The sequence below is a fragment of the Salvelinus sp. IW2-2015 genome, linkage group LG36 (genome assembly GCF_002910315.2).
Source record: "Salvelinus sp. IW2-2015 linkage group LG36, ASM291031v2, whole genome shotgun sequence".
Taxonomy (NCBI): Eukaryota; Metazoa; Chordata; class Actinopteri; order Salmoniformes; family Salmonidae; genus Salvelinus; species Salvelinus sp. IW2-2015.
In genome coordinates, this window is record NC_036875.1 from 40,643,679 (window position 1) to 40,661,105 (window position 17,427).

Consider the following 17,427-nt stretch of genomic DNA (forward strand, 5'->3'; position numbering starts at 1 on the left):
GATCCTTGTCATCATCCAGATGGATTTTCTAAAGCATTGAATGTTGGAGCAAGGAAGAGAGAAAGAGAGGAAGAAAGGGAGGAAGGAAGCGAGGGAGGAAGGAAGGAAGAGATGGAGGAAGAGAGGAAGAGAGAAGAGAGGGAGGAAAGAGGAAGGAAGAGAGGGAGGAAGGAAGGACGGAAGGAAGAGAGGAAGAGAGGGAGGAGAGGGAAGGGAGGAGGAAGGAAGAGGAGGAAGAGAGGGAGGAAGAAAGGGAAGAAGGGAAGGGAGGAAAGAGAAAAGGAGGAAGAGAGGAAGAGAGGGAGGAAGAGAGGGAGGAAGAGAAGGAAGGAAGAGAGAGGAAGAGAGGGAGGAAGGAGAGGGAGGAAAGAGAGGGAGAAAGAGAGGGAGGAGAGGGGGAGAAAGAGAGGGAGAAGAGAGTAAGAGAGGGAGGAATAGAGTAAGAGAGGAGGAAGAGAGGAAGAGAGTAAAGAGAAGGAGGTAAGAGAGGGAGGAAGAAAGAAAGGAAGAGAAGGAAGAAAGGGAAGGGAAAAGGGAGGAAGAGAGGAAGGAAGAGAGAAAGAAACTTACCCTCTGTACACTTGGTCCATCTCCTCTGACTCCTGGAGCCATGCGGCCACCTTGCTCTGCCCGTTACTGTAGGAGGCAGGCAGGCTGCTCCTGGTACTGTGGGGCCTGGGGGACTGCCATGGTGGAAGACTGGTGCTGCTACTGGGGCTGGGGGGGACTGCCATGGTGGGAGGCTGGTGCTGCTACTGGGGGCTGGGGCACTGCCATGGTGGGAGGCTGGTGCTGCTACTGGGGGCTGGGGGGGACTGCCATGGTGGAGGCTGGTGCTGCTACTGGGGCCGTGGGGGCTGCCATGGTGGGAGGCTGGTGCTGCTACTGGGGGCCGTGGGGGACTTGCCATGGTGGAAGGCTGGTGGGCTTGGTCCTGCTGGAGGAACATGGAGAGAGACAAAGGGTTGGTTAGTTAACACACCTCAGTCTACAAAACCTGAATAACACACACCAAGATGTGAAAAAAAACATTACGTTTCAGGCTTTCAAGTCTAAGATAATTCCATGCCTTTAAGAGAAATCTGTATAAATAGCTGAAAGAAAAGGAAGACATAGTATGTGTCTACAACTCTAAATGTCAAACCACCAAAGATATCCTTCTGTTTCACCATCACTTCAAAGCAGCAGATGTTTACTGACTCAGTCTCAGGCCCTGTGAGAGTGTTGATCAGTAGGAGGCCATGCAGGCCCAGACACAGACCAGCCCAGACCAGGCCGAGACCCAGATCCATGCAGGTCCAGGCCCTGACCAGGCCAAGACCAGATCCATGCAGGCCCAGACCCAGACCAGGCCAAGACCCATGCAGGCCCAGACCAGGCCGAGACCCAGATCCGTGCAGATCCAGGCCCAGACCAGGCCAAGACCCAGATCCATGCAGGCCCAGACCCAGACCAGACCAAGCCAGATCCAGACCAGGCCCAGACCAGACACAGACCCAGTCCCAGACCCAGCTGCTCTGAATACAGGCTGTTTGATTCCTAATGGCTTCTCTCCCTGGGGCACAGTGTGTTTGCCTTAAACACATTAACCACAGTGATACTGCAATTACCCACTAGATAATTACAACACATCATTACACACTTATTACAACACAGCATAACACACTGTAATTACACACATCATGTACCCACTATAATTACACACATCATTACACAGTAATACTGCACATCATTACACTATAATTACACCATATCTACACACTGTAATTACTCACATCATTACCCACTTTAATTTACCCACATCATTACCCACTATAATTACACACATCATTACAACACGTAATATACTCACATCAATTACCCACTTTAATTACCCACATCATTACCCACTATAATTACACACAGCATTACACACTGTAATTACTCACATCATTACCCACTATAATACACACATCATTACACACTGTAATTACTCACATCATTACCCACTTTAATTACCCACATCATTACCCACTATAATTAACACACATCATTACACACTGTAATTACTCACATCATTACCCACTTATATTTACACACATCATTACACACTGTAATTACTCACATCATTACCACTTTAATTACCCACATCATTACCCACTATAATTACACACATCATTACACACTGTAATTACGTCAACATCATTACCCACTTTAATTACACACATCATTACACACTGTAATTACTCACATCATTACCCACTTTAATTACACACAGCATTACACACTGTAATTACTCACATCATTACCCACTATAATTACACCACATCATTACACACTGTAATTACTCACATCATTACCCACTTTATTACCCACATCATTACCCTCTGTAATTACACACAACATTATCCACTGTAATTACCCACAGCATTACGGCATTAAGGCCATATCTGATTCAGATTCATTAGTTTATAATTAGCTCAGTAACTGAACAGGGCTGTTAGTAATAGAACCAGTCACAAATGAAATGTTGCGTGTCTGTAATACTGAAACATTAATAGCTTGTATGTGGGTCAGACAGAAACACAGCTCAGCTTACCACAACAGAGAACAACTGTGCCGAGCTAACTGACAAGGAAGAGGAGCTAACTGACAAGGAAGAGGAGCTAACTGACAGGAAGTGAAGCTAACTGACAAGGAAAGAGGGGCTAACTGACAAGGAAGAGGAGCTAACTGACAAGGAAGAGGAGCTAACTGACAGGAAAGTGAAGCTAACTGACAAGGAAGAGGAGCTAACTGACAAGGAAGAGGAGTTAAACTGACAAGGAAGAGGAGCTAACTGACAAGGAAGAGGAGTTAACTGACAAGAAGAGGGCTAACTGACAAGGAAGAGGAGTTAACTGACAAGGAAGAGGAAGCTAACTGACAAGGAAGAGGAGCTAACTGACAGGAAAGTGAAGCTAACTGACAAGGAAGAGGAGCTAACTGACAGGAAAGTGAAGCTAACTGACAAGGAAAGAGGAGCTAACTGACAGGAAAGTGAAGCTAACTGACAGGAAAGTGAAGCTAACTGACAAGGAAGAGGAGCTAACTGACAAGGAAGAGGAGCTAACTACAAGGAAGAGGAGCTAACTGACAAGGAAAGAGGAGCTAACTGACAGGAAAGTGAAGCTAACTGACAGTGAAATAGGTGCAACCGTCAGAGAAGTGGCGCTAACGGCCAGGATATTTAGCTTTCCTGTCAGTTAGCTCCTTTTCCCTGTCAGTTAGCTCGGAACAGTTGTTCTCTGTTGTGGTAAGCTGAGCTCTTTTCTGTCTGACCCACAGGAAGTAGCGCAAACCGACAGGGAAATGGAGCTAACTGCCAGGAAGAGGAACTAACCGCCAGGGAAGTGGAGCTAACCGCCAGGGAAGTGGGCTAACCCACCAGAGAAGTGGAGCTAACCCACCAGAGAAGTGGAGCTAACCGCCAGGGAAGAGGAGCTAACCCACCAGGGAAGTGGAGCTAACCCACCAGGAAGTGGAGCTAACTGCCAGGGAAGTGGAGCTAACACCAGTGAAGTGGAGCTAACCCACAGAGAGTGGGAGCGAACCCACCAGAGAAGTGGAGCTAACCGCCAGGGAAGGGACTAACCCACCAGCGAAGTGGAGCTAACCCACCAGGGAAGAGGAGCTAACCCACCAGGAAGAGGAGCTAACCCACCAGGGAAGTGGAGCTACCCCACCAGGGAAGTGGAGCTAACCGCCAGGAAGAGGAGCTAACCGCCAGGAAGAGGAGCTAACCCACCAGGGAAGAGGAGCTAACCCACCAGGGAAGAGGAGCTAACACCAGGGAAGTGGAGCTAACCCACCAGGGAAGAGGTGAGCTAACCCACCAGGGAAGAGGAGCTAACACCAGGGAAGTGGAGCTACCCACCAGGGAAGAGGAGCTAACCGCCAGGGAAGAGGAGCTAACCCACCAGGGAAGAGGAAGCTAACCCACCAGGGAAGTGGAGCTACCCACCAGGGCAGAGGAGCTAACCCACCAGGGAAGAGGAGCTAACCCCCAGGGAAGTGGAGCTAACCCACCAGGAAGAGGAGCTAACCGCCAGGGAAGAGGAGCTAACCCACCAGGGAAGAGGAGCTAACCCACCAGGGAAGAGAGCTAACCCACCAGTGAAGTGGAACTAACCCACCAGTGAAGTGGAGCTAAACCCACCAGAGAAGTGGAGCTAAACCGCCAGGGAAGAGTAGCCCACCTTTACTTCATGTTGTCCTGCAGCGGGGAGGGGGCTGGGTGTGGGTGAGGGTGAGGGATGGGGACTCTGTGCTGGCAGGGGGGGAAACGTCCTTATGGTGGCGTCTCGGGGGAGCGGACATCTCATTCTGCCGGTAGAGACGGTGGTGGCGCAGCTTGACCACCCAGCAGTCAAAGATGTCTGGAGACTTGATCTGTAAAGAGGAGAGGAAAGGGGAGAGGAAAAGAAGAGGAGTGAGATGCCACAGTAGGCTATTGTTCATAAGAAAATTGTAATCGTCCAAAGCCCTCAGACAAGGGCTAGACTTTCTATCATCCATCCTGTGAATCTCTGTCACTCTTTCAAGCTAACCTTGAGGTGGTAGAGACGCTCCTCTGTGTCCAAGTCAATGCTAACCTTGTGGTGGTAGATATGTTTCTCTGTGTCCAAGTCAATGCTAACCTTGAGGTGGTAGAGACGCTCCTCTGTGTCCAAGTCAAGTGCTAACCTTGAGGTGGTAGAGATGCTCCTCTGTGTCCAAGTCAATGCTAACCTTGAGGTGGTAGAGACGCTCCTCTGTGTCCAAGTCAATGCTAACCTTGAGGTGGTAGAGACGCTCTCTGTGTCCAAGTCAATGCTAACCTTGAGGTGGTAGATATGTTTCTCGTGTCCAGTCAATGCTAACCTTGAGGTGGTAGAGATGCTCCTCTGTGTCCAAGTCAATGCTAACCTTGAGGTGGTAGAGATGCTCCTCTGTGTCCAAGTCAATGCGGCGGCTCTCTTCTGATGGACATGACAGAGAGACCCACATCAATGCAGCCATGCAGCTTGCCTTTCTGAATCTTAGAGAAAAGAGAGTTAACATAAGTTCATGTATGGTATCTCATTGTTGATGTATAAATGGAATCTCAAGGTGAAGAAAGAAAGATATAGGATCGTGATCGAAAGGCTAATTGACTCTGTTAGGACTACTTTGCTCTTATAGGCCTACTTGACCTTGCGGCCTACTTGAAGTCTTATAGGTCTACTTGAAGTCTTATAGGTCTACTTGAAGTCTTATTCAAAAGTAACCACCATGAATCATCATTCTGCACTATTACGCAATATCATGCAGTGAGGCTAGTTTGTCAGTTTGGTTCAAAGAGATCAAGGCTGACAAGAACAATGGCTGCTTCCAGGAGACACTGTGGAAGTGAAGGACCCTTTGGAAACATCAGATAAGTGTGGACGCAGCAGTTTCGCCAGTCATTTGGAGATTTCCTACAGAATGACGGGCAGCAGAAACACTATAGGCAGAGTGACCCCGGAGGTGTTTCTGCTAAGTTACCATTGTGCCATAGGGATGCCAACTGAGGCTGCCCTCCATCCCTGCTCCGTCTCTGCTCCATTGGCTACTAGTCAGGGTTACTCACATCAATTGGTGACTTGGAGTACTTCAGCATCCCATTGTCCAGGACAAAAAAACGCTGTAGGAAAAACAAGAACAAACATTGAGTAGGAGAATAACAGCACTTGTCTCTGGAAATGAATGTACTCTATCTGAAAGAAGGTGTGGTTGATGGCTTTTCTGAAGGGTTTAAACAACAAGGAAATCGATGAARACAAGTACAAGTGTTGTTCTCKCTCAGTCGGCCATCAAGCCCTACCTTGTGCCAGCCTTTCAGTGGCCATTTTCGYTTCTTCAGCATGAAGCCCTCGTGTTTATCTGGCCTCTGGACGKTGCTCTGACCGATTTTCAGCCCCTCGATGATTTCCCAGCTGTCTGCCTCCTAGGGAYGGAGAGAAAAACAGAGCCGTGTCGGAASTCATCTGTTCACTTCTCCGGGTCCGGCGGTAACAGCAGAGAAAACAGCAACAGTACAGAAAGGCCCCCGGCTCGGACCGCAGTGGTTTCCCCAAGTACATGGAGTAGCCAGCCAGGGCGTTGGCAGAACGAGCTCTATTTTGGTGGCTTCTGGTACGTTCTAATGCCTTGATTCCATCCGAAATACACAGCTAAATGAATGATTACTTTAACGACTTTACCTCCCAGATTGGTAAAAGGAGTTGTGGTATTGAGTGGAAAGACATGACTTTACAATTAAAATGACAGAAAATGTATGAATTCAGTGGGTTGTTAGTTGTTTTGGTTATCGTCTAGGCCTTTGTGACCAACACTATTTTGTAAATAAGAGAACCTTTAACATGAAACCTCTCTACTCTTGAGATTCAAGTCATATTTACAGTTTTACTGCAAGATATGAATGGCCACAATGATGTTTGTTCTTCAAATTATGCTGCTACTGGGGGCAAGATGTTTGTGACTCAAGGAATTGGTAGGGTTTCCGACTTGTCAATCAATCACTGTGGATGGATGTTTGAGGGAAGGTGGTAGATGAGTAATCTAGTCATAAAAACTAGTCTACAATTTCAATTTAGTTTATTGTGGCAAAAACCAAAGAAAAAAATATTGTAAACATGAATTCCCTGTTGAGAAACAAAGTCAGGAATAGATCTACCAGTATTTTTATTTATTTAACCAAGTCAGGTAAGAACAAATTCTTATTTACAATGACGGACTACACCGGCCAAACCCGGACGACGCTGGGCCAATTGTGCGCCGCCCTTTGGGACTCCCAATCACGGCCGGTTGTGATACAGCCTGGATGATGGAGTGATGGAAGACTAACGCAGGTGTTAAACCAGCAGTTGACTGCTCCAATGTCGACAGTGATAAAATCAGTAGATCTTCATCAATATCTTTAATAATACCATATAAGTATCCTGAGCTTTTAAAACCTTTAATCTGTTTTATTTAATCATATTTTGGACCAGAATGAGGCTCTCTCTCCACTAGCCTACCCATTGTTCCTACAGTGAGGGTTCAGCATCTTCATCGAATATAATTCATCTGCAGACAATTGCCAAAAACAGTAGTAGGCTATACAGACTTTTCTGACTCGCGGATTGAAACGTTTAAGTAAAAAGAAGCCTAGTAGCCGGTTTACAATGAGTCTGTTATTGGCTATTTAGTAGACGGCGGGTGCTTATGGAAAACACTGGGACCGCATTGCATCCTGCTGCCTTTAAACAGTATGAATAATAGATACTACCAGATACAACATAAAAACTACCGGATACAACATAAATACTACCAGATACAACATAAATACTACCAGATACAACATAAATACTACAGATACAACATAAATACTACAGATACAACATAAATACCTACCAGTATACAACATATATACTACCAGATCCAGATACAACATAAATACTGCTGACCAGATACAACATTAACTAGTACCGAGATACAACATAAATACTACCAGAGAATACACAGATACATACAGCATACTCACTCACGACTAAACCATAAACATAACGAGATAACATACCATAAACACTAAACTATACTACGAACAGATACAACATAAATCACACCAGATTACAACATAAAATACTACCAGATAACAACATATATACTACCAGATCCAGATACAACATAAGATACTACCAGATACAACAAATACAGATACACACATAAATACTACCAGCATACTAACACAGATACTACCAGATACAACATAAAGGTAGCTTAGCCGAGATGACAACATATATACTACCAGATCCAGATACAACATAAATAAACCTACCCACCATACAACCATAGCCATCACTCAACGAGTAATCAAATAGCTACCACGATAAACATACGATCCACTCCACCCCCACGATCACAGACATAGAGATAGAGGCGTATCCCAGGATATTACACATATAACATTATTTACATTCTGAGGCGGGAGCCTTGATTAGATATAATTAGCGTTAGATACTATACTAAATAATCTGGCTTAGCGCAGAGTATACTATAACTAAAAAATACGGTATCTCTAGATACCAACATAATAGAGGCTATACCCACTTAGGATGATCAAAATTCAATCAGACAGGTTTTACTATAGCACACGCAGCTTGATGTATACACTATACAATAATCACAGGTTCTAACCGGATCCAATTAAGACACATACATTATTAATGTCTACCATAAGATCAAACCACGTATCTATAAAACATTAGCGGGACACGAGCTATTGAACAATCTAATAAATATAACATATACCAAAGATACAACCATATAACCGTATTTCTCCATTCGCGGAAGAACTTGACTCAGATATACTATCAACATCAGAATATCTACAATTCGGCGAAGCATAGCACCGATGTAATTAAATCAAACGATACTATAAACTCACATGGGATAACGCTAATCGATGTAATTAATCAAACGTTTTACCCCATGGGACGCCTTTGAAGGAATAATCTACACAAAACGTTTTAACCAATTGGACGCTTGATGTAATGTAAATCAAACTGAAATTTATTCTATACACACACTACAATATAGATAAACCCTTACGAATAATAATTACACAACATAAAGTACCTACTTCTTACGGAATACCTTAACATATATAATTACTGACCAAGTCTCAGAAACAACATAAATACTACCAAGATACAACATAAATACTACCAGATACAACATAAATACTACCAGAGATACAACATATATACTACCAGATATCCAATACACACCCATAAATACTACCAGAATACAACATAGAATATACCAGATACAACATAAAATACTACAGATACCATAAAACATAGATTACTACCAGATACAATCATAACAAAATAATACCGAGATACAACATATACAAGATACAATACTATAACCAGATACAACATAAATATGACCAGATACAACATAAGATACTACAGTACATGAAATACAACATAAATAACTACCTAGTGAAAATTACATACATAATACTACCAGTGTAACAACATAAATACTACCAGATACAACATAAATACTATACCAGATACAACATATATAATAGACAGTACACTACTGTATATTTACGTTGAACATCGTGCTTATTTTGTCTCTAACCATTTAAGAATACAACCTCCACTTTGAGTATCTCCCACCCTCGTGATGACAATTGCATCCACTAGCTGTTCCTCCTACTACTGCTCTCCTTGCGTCACTCTTTCAGGGCATCCCTGGAGGACGAGGAAGTGGAGGCGAGGCGAGGGGTTGGGAAGTGTCAGGGGTGGGGATAAGGTTATGACACTGCCGAGCAGAAGCATTTCCCATGCTCATAGAGACATAGAAGACGCCTAGTGAGGCCGACCAGCCCATGGCGACGGTTGGATTACGGCCATGCATGGTGGAAGTTACAGCTGAGATACAGAACAGTAGTCTGCCATTAAGAGCTTGCCCCTGCAGGGCGCTGGTGTTGTGTGTGTGCATTGTGTTGGACAGGCTGTCCGGTAGTCCCTCACTAACAACTCTACTTTTCTGCAGTGATTTTTAACTTGATCAACTCTCAGGATCAATCCCTGTTCAGACTATTACTAAACGACACACCCAGCGGATCAATATAGATTCATCTGTTACTGGTATTATACTAAACACAACACCACGATTCAATATAGATCATGTGACTATTACTAAACACAAACACCACAGGGATCAATATAAGATCATGTGCTATTATCTAAACACAACACCCAGGGATCATATAGATTTCACTTGTGGCTATTACTAAACACAACACCCAGGGACAATCATATAGATCATAGTGACTATTACTAAAACACAACACACCCAGGAATCAATATAAGATCATGTGGCTATTACTAAACACAAACAACCACAGGGATCAATATAGATCATGTGACTATTACTAAACACAACACCAGGCACCAGGATCAATATAGATCATAGGGCTATATATATTACTAAACACAACGGAATCTTCCAGAGATCAATATAGATCATGTGACTATTACTTAAAACACAACACAGGGATCCAACATATAGATCATGTGACTATTACTAAACACAACACCCAGGGAATCAATATAGATCATGTGGCTATTACTAAACACAACACCCAGGATCAATATAGATCATTGCTATTACTAAACACAACACCCAGGGATCAATATAGATCATGTGGTATTACTACACAACCCCAGGAGCAATAATAGATCATGTGGCTATTACTAAACACAAACCACACCAGGGATCAATATAGATCATGTGGCTATTACTAAACACAACACCCGGGATCAATATAGATCATATGTGACTATTACTAAACACAACACCCAGGGATCAATATAGATCATGTGACTATTACTAAACACAACACCCAGGGATCAATATAGATCATGTGACTATTACTAAACACAACACCAGGGATCAATATAGATCATGTGGCTTTACTAAACACAACATCCAGGGATCAATATAGGTCATGAAGGGCCATGTGGCTATTTCTAAATGTCTGTCTCTCTGTGTGTGTGTGTGTGTGTGTGTGTGTGTGTGTGTGTGTGTGTGTGTGTGTGTGTGTGTGTGTGTGTGTGTGTGTGTGTGTGTGTGTGTGTGTGTGTGTGTGTGTGTGTGTGTGTCTCTGTTGTGTGTGTGTGTGTGTCTCTGTGTTTGTGTGTAAAAAACATTGAGCAGCGTAATAAAGATGGTGAAGTAGACATGACCTAAGTGTGCAACAACCTGACCCGTTGAAAGCAAATGAACATAATGTGTTTTTAATCCAGGACAGTGCAGAAAGCTATTCTGTTCTGGTGTGCCCCAGTTCAGTCACCATAGCAGCCAGTTCAGTCACCATAGCAGCCAGTTCAGTCACCATAGCAGCCAGTTCAGTCACCATAGCAGCCAGTTCAGTCACCATAGCAGCCTGGTAGAAGTAGGCCATTCCAATCCCTCTATTTCAAAAAGTTAATCTCACCTTCCAAAGATATTCATTTTTAAAAACTAGAATTGTTTGGACACTTGAATATGAAGCAGTATAGGCTAAATGCATAAATCGCTAAAGTTGTGTCCTCGCAATGCTGGAGGATAGATGGATTGATGGCGCTGCAATAATAACACTACCACCATGTTGTCCCAATACACAGTAAGCAGTGTTTTCCATAAGCACCGGCCGTCTACTAAATAGCCAATAACAGACTCATTGTAAACCGGCTACTAGGCTTCTTTTTACTTCAACGTTTCAATCCGCGAGTCAGAAAAGTCTGTATAGCCTACTACTGTTTTTGACGATTATCTGCAGATGAATTATATTCGATGAAGATGCTGAACCCTCACTGTAGGAACAATGGGTAGGCTAGTGGAGAGAGAGAGCCTCATTCTGGTCCAAAATATGATTAAATAAAACAGATTAAAGGTTTTAAAAGCTAAGGATACTTATATGGTTTTAGCCGGTTACTTTTTCCATTTCATTAAATTAACTAGGCTTCTTTTATTTACAAGTTTCAATTCGCTAAATCAGAAATGTGTAGCCTTCACCCACGGCTAGAATGAACAATATGCATCTTATAGCGATCTATTGATAGGACAGGCGCCTGTCAGTCACAAAGCGAGCAATGACAGGGAAACTACTGGTCTTCTGTCTGTCCCGCCTCTCGGTACCGGTGTTATTTGTTATTTATGTACGCTGTGGTTGGCTGCAGTCTAATTTCTCACGAAGGAGGGGAGAGCATGATGCTTCTTCAACGTCTCCTGTGAGTGAATTTACATGTCCCATGTAGGCTAATTTAAGTGGTAAAGATGAGTTGAAATCAACTTAATGTTTTTTTTGGCAAATTCATTTATTTTCATAGGACTATACAGCCACGGAGTCGGGGTGCATAGGCTATTTAATGTGGTTTGATTGACGACCGAACAGCAAGTTTTGACTAGTTTATAAAAGGTGTCAAACTGATTGAATAAAGTCAATCTCCTATAATTGCCATTCATAAATCATACAACGTAGTTATATGTCCATGGTATCGCATCGGGACAGTAAACCAAATAACTTGTTTGTAATTTCCTCCGATTCGAAGCACATGTCGAGAATTCCCAGTGACCGCTAAAGTGACTTGTCAGTGTAGCTTGGTGATGGTTTGTTCGCGAACAAACGGCTCTTTTTGAACGGATCTTTTAGGTGAACTTTGGGAACCGAATCGCATCGGCGAGAGAGCCGTTCATTTGGCTCCATAATTTGCATACTGGTAGGCTACTACTGCTTCTTGTTAATTATCTGCAGATAAATTAGATAAATTATGAAAACATTCGGTGAAGATGTTGAACCTTCACTACAGGAACAATAGGTTGCGGATAGAGAGCCTCATTCCGGTCCAAAATATGAAAAAAGAAAATAGGTTAAAGGTTATAAAAGCTAATGATACTTATATGGTATTGTAATGACCTGACTAGATCATAAAGGAACAATTGTCTAGACAGAGGATTGAGTTTACGAATTGACGGTTTATTAACCCAACTTTACACAGGCTACTGTTTGGCCGTAGCCCACGCCAAATAAATGAAAGATAACCCACAAGCCAACCGTGACCTTCTCTTGTGAAGGCCAGACGTAAGAGAGAGAACAAAGGCTAAACCTGGTCTTAACTTCCAATGCTCCACCCCCCTGCCCAACCCCCCTCCACGCCACTCCGCCAACCGCCAGGATGCCCGGCATCAGAACATTCCAGGCATTCCCGTGATTGGCAGATAGCAGGTTGATTGGCATGTCGGACCCCGCGAACACTGGGTACTGGTCAGTACAACACAACCACCTCCTAGCCTAACACATAACACACAGCTGTCTGTGCGGGTCGCTACAGTATTATTAAAGATATTGATATAGGTCTACTGATTTGATTTCAATTTCGACTATGGAGTAGTGAACTCCTGCTTTCTGTATAGCAAAGCCCACGTTTAACACCTACTTCATTCTTCCATCATACTTAAGTCTATTCATGGGCGCCGTACTTGGTATAAAAGTGGGTTTGCACAACCTGGCGGGGGGTCCTCCCCCCTGAAATTTTTTGCATAAAAAAAAAACATTTTCCTGCAATTATATTTTGTTTCTCATTAGGGAATCCATGTGTACTTGACAGAATACAATGTTTTTTTTGTCGTTCTTTGCTACAATATACTAAACGGAAAGACTAGTTTTTCTGACTAGATTACTAATCTACCGCCTTCCCTTAAAGTCCCACTCACAGCGATTGATTGACAACTCTGAGTCACAAACATCCTGCCCCCTCCCCTGACAATCCCACCCAGAGTGATTGATTGACAGGCAAAACTTTTAAAGTGATAGTTCACCCAAATTACAAAATGACACATTGGTTTCCTTACCCTAAGTGTCCACAGCAGCAGAGCCAATAAAATACATAATTTGAAGAACAAACACCATTGTGGCCATTCATACCTTGTAGTAAAACTGTAAATATGACTTGAATCTCAAGAGAAGACAGGTTTCATGTTAAAAAAGGTTATCTTACTAACAAAATAGTCCTGATCATATAAGTCTAAGCCTAGATGATATCCAAAACAACTAACACACTGAATTCATAGATGTTCTGTCATTTTAATTGTAAAGTCATGCCTTTCTCCCAAATATTACAACTCATTTTACTGGGAGGTAAAGCCTTTAAAGTATTCTATAATATAGCTGTGTATTTCGGATGGAATCAAGGCATTAGAATGTTCCAGAGGCAACCAAAATAGAGCTCGTTCTGCAAAACAAAATCACCGGGGGGGGGGGGGGGGGCAATCCGGACCCCCCCAGCCCGGAACTCCCTTGCTGGCTACTCTTTCCTATTTAGCTGAGTGTGAAGGCTTCCAGCTCTACGATCGTGTTTAATAGACAGTAAAGAACAATAGCAAGTTAAAACTACTTCCCTGATGATACTGAACAAAAATATAAACGCAGCAGTCTAAGGCACTGCATCTCAGTGCTAGAGGCGTCACTACAGACCCTGGTTCGTATTCAGGCTGAATCACATCTGGCCGTGATTGGGAGTCCCATAGTTTTACCGTGAACGCGGTGGCCCAGCGTCGCCTGGGTTTGGCCATCATTGTACATAAGAATTTGTTCTTAACTGACTTGCATAGTTAAATAAAAACCTACCCTGGCCAAACCCGGACAACGCTGACTCCCAATCACGGCCGGATGTGATACAGCCTGGATTCAAACCAGGGACTGTAGTGATGCCTCTTGCACTGAGATGCAGTGTCTTAGACCGCTGTGCCACCCGGGAGCCCAATGCATCAAAAGCATTAAAGCAGTGCAGTAGCCAGTCATTGGTTGGATACAGTGTATATGTCATGGCTATTCAATCACAAACCCAGGTAGTAGAACGATCTAGACTGTTAATACAAATGCCTTAATAGAACTTCAAAACAGACAGCCATGATTAGGCCAAAGCAATACAGCCCTACCAAGCCAAAAAAAGGCAGTAACTGCTCACTTGAGTTAATGTAATTTTTGCTACATTAAATACATCCTTAATCGTGTGGACAAGTATCCTGCCTCTATTGTGTTTTGGAGAAAATGGGGGTTCATGTTAGCAGTAACTGCATAAAGTTACTCTGAATCCAAGGTAAATAAAATACATATTTCTCAGTTCCATGGTATGAGCAGTTTCTGCCTTTTTGCTTGGTAGGACAGAAGCATGTTGCATTTATATTTTTGTTCAGTATACATTGAAACACACTGGTGTTTTAGGCTACATTACGACACCTAGCTACATTGAAACACACTGGTGTATTAGGCTACATTACGACACCTAGTTTACATTGAAACACACTGGTGTTTTAGGCTACATTACGACACCTAGCTACATTGAAACACACTGGTGTATTAGGCTGCATTACGACACCTAGCTACATTGAAACACACTGGTGTTTTTAGGCTACATTACGACACCTAGCTACATTGAAACACACTGGTGTATTAGGCTGCATTACGACACCTAGTTACATTGAAACACACTGGTGTATTAGGCTACATTACACACCTAGCTACATTGAAACACACTGGTGTTTTAGGCTGCATTACGACACCTAGTTACATTGAACACACTGGTGTTTAGGCTACACTACGACACCTAGTACATTGAAACACACTGGTGTATTAGGCTACATTTACGACACTATGCTACATTGAAACACACTGGTGTATTAGCGCTACATTAACCTCTAATACTGCAATGAATCAAACCTTTACTACAGGTAAGGTCTTTAGGAGCAGGGAATAGAACAAACGATCCTTGGGGACACCTTAGGGTGAATCTGGGTAAATCTGGGCTATAAATATCTAGACCTACACCGCAGCAGCACTGTGGGGTAGAGAGCCAGAGGGACACCTTAGGGTAAATCTGGGCTACCGAGACCCCTTCTTTTACGCTGCTGCTTCTCTCTGTTTATTATCTATGCATAGCCACTTTAACTCTACCTACATGTACAGTTGAAGTCGGAGGTTACAATACACTTAGGTTGGAGTCATTAAAACTCGTTTTTCAACCACTCCACAAATTTCTTGTTAACAAACTATAGTTTTGGCAAGTTGGTTAGGACATCTACTTTATGCATGACACAAGTCATTTTCCAACAATTGTTTACAGACAGATTATTTCACTTATAATTCACTGTATCACAATTCCATAGGGTCAGAAGTTTACATAAACTAAGTTGACTGTGCCTTTAAACAGCTTGGAAAATTCCAGAAAATGATGTCATGGCTTTAGAAGCTTCTGATAGGCTAATTGACATAATTTGAGTCAATTGGAGGTGTACCTGTGGATGTATTTCAAGGCCTATCTTCAAACTCAGTTCCTCTGATTGACATAATGCAAAAATCAAAAGAAATCAGCCAAGACCTCAGAAAATAATTGTAGACCTCCACAAGTCTGGTTCATCCTTAAGAGCAATTTCCAAACGCCTGAAGGTACCACGTTCATCTGTACAAACAATAGTACCGGTCAGGAAGGAGACGCATTCTGTCTCCTAGAGATGAACGTACTTTGGTGCGAAAAGTGAAAATCAATCTCAGAATAACAGCAAGGACATTGTGAAGATGCTGGAGGAAACAGGTACAAAAGTATCTATATCCATAGTAAAACGAGTCCTATGTCGACATAACCTGAAAGGCCGTTCAGCAACGAAGAAGCCACTGCTCCAAAACCGCCATAAAAAAGCCAGACTACGGTTTGCAACTGCACATGGGACAAAGATCGTACTTTTTGGAAAAATGTCCTCTGGTCTGATGAAACAAAAATAGAACAGTTTGGCCTAATGACATCGTTATGTTTAGAGGAAAAAGGGGGAGTCTTGCAAGCCGAAGAACACCATTCCAACCGTGAAGCACGGGGGTGGCAGCATCATGTTGTGGGGGTGCTTTGCTGCAGGGGGGACTGGTGCACTTCAAAATAGATGGCATCATGAGGAAGGAAAATTATGTGGATATATTGAAGCAAAATCTCAAGACATCAGTCAGGAAGTTAAAGCTTGGTCGCAAATGGGTCTTCCAAATGGACAATGACCCCAAGCATACTTCCAAAGTTGTGGCAAAATGGCTTAAGGACAACAAAGTCAAGGTATTGGAGTGCGCATCAGAAACCCTGACCTCAATCCAATAGAACATTTGTGGGCAGAACTGAAAAAGTGTGTGCGAGCAAGGAGGTCGACAAACCTGACTCAGTTACACCAGCTCTGTCAGGAGGAATGTGCCAAAGTTCACCCAACTTATTGTGGGAAGCGTGTGGAAGGCTACCTGAACGTTTACCCAGTTAAACAATTTAAAGGCAATGCAACCAAATACTAATTGAGTGTATGTAAACTTCTGACCCATTGGGAATGTGATGAAAGAAATAAAAGCTGATAATCATTCTCTCTACTATTATTCTGACATTTCACATTCTTAAAATAAAGTGGTGATCCTAACTGACCTAAGACAGGGAATTTTTACTAAGATTAAATGTCAGGAATTGTGAAAAACTGAGTTTAAATGTATTTGGCTAAGGTGTATGTAAATTTCTGACTTCAACTGTACATATTACCTCAATTACCTCGACTAACCTGTGCCCCCCACACATTGACTCTGTACCGGTACCCGCTGTATATAGTATATGTAACAATATATATAGCCTCCGCTATTGTTATTTTAATGCTGATCTAATTATTTTTGTTACTTTTATTATATATCTTTTTTCATTAAAACTTCTTAAAGCATTGTTGGTTAAGGGCTTGTAGGTAAGCATTTCACTGGAGGCATTTCCAGGTGAGGAAATGCCTCTCCCATTTCCTCACCGGTTGTATTCGGCGCATGTGACTTATAACATTTGATTTGATTTCTAGACCTACACGGAT

The 17,427-nt window shown here is 42.8% G+C and overlaps 1 protein-coding gene across 1 annotated transcript in view; it reads right to left on the bottom strand.

The window, feature by feature from the left end:
- Nucleotides 1-17,427, bottom strand: part of LOC111959521 (oxysterol-binding protein-related protein 6-like) — a 71,835-nt gene that overhangs the window by 42,392 nt on the left and 12,016 nt on the right. Inside the window, 7 exon segments of the mRNA XM_023981131.2 lie at nt 571-743; nt 1,013-1,052; nt 4,337-4,410; nt 4,927-4,975; nt 4,977-5,038; nt 5,609-5,662; nt 5,843-5,965. Coding sequence (XP_023836899.1) covers nt 571-743; nt 1,013-1,052; nt 4,337-4,410; nt 4,927-4,975; nt 4,977-5,038; nt 5,609-5,662; nt 5,843-5,965 — 575 coding nt within the window.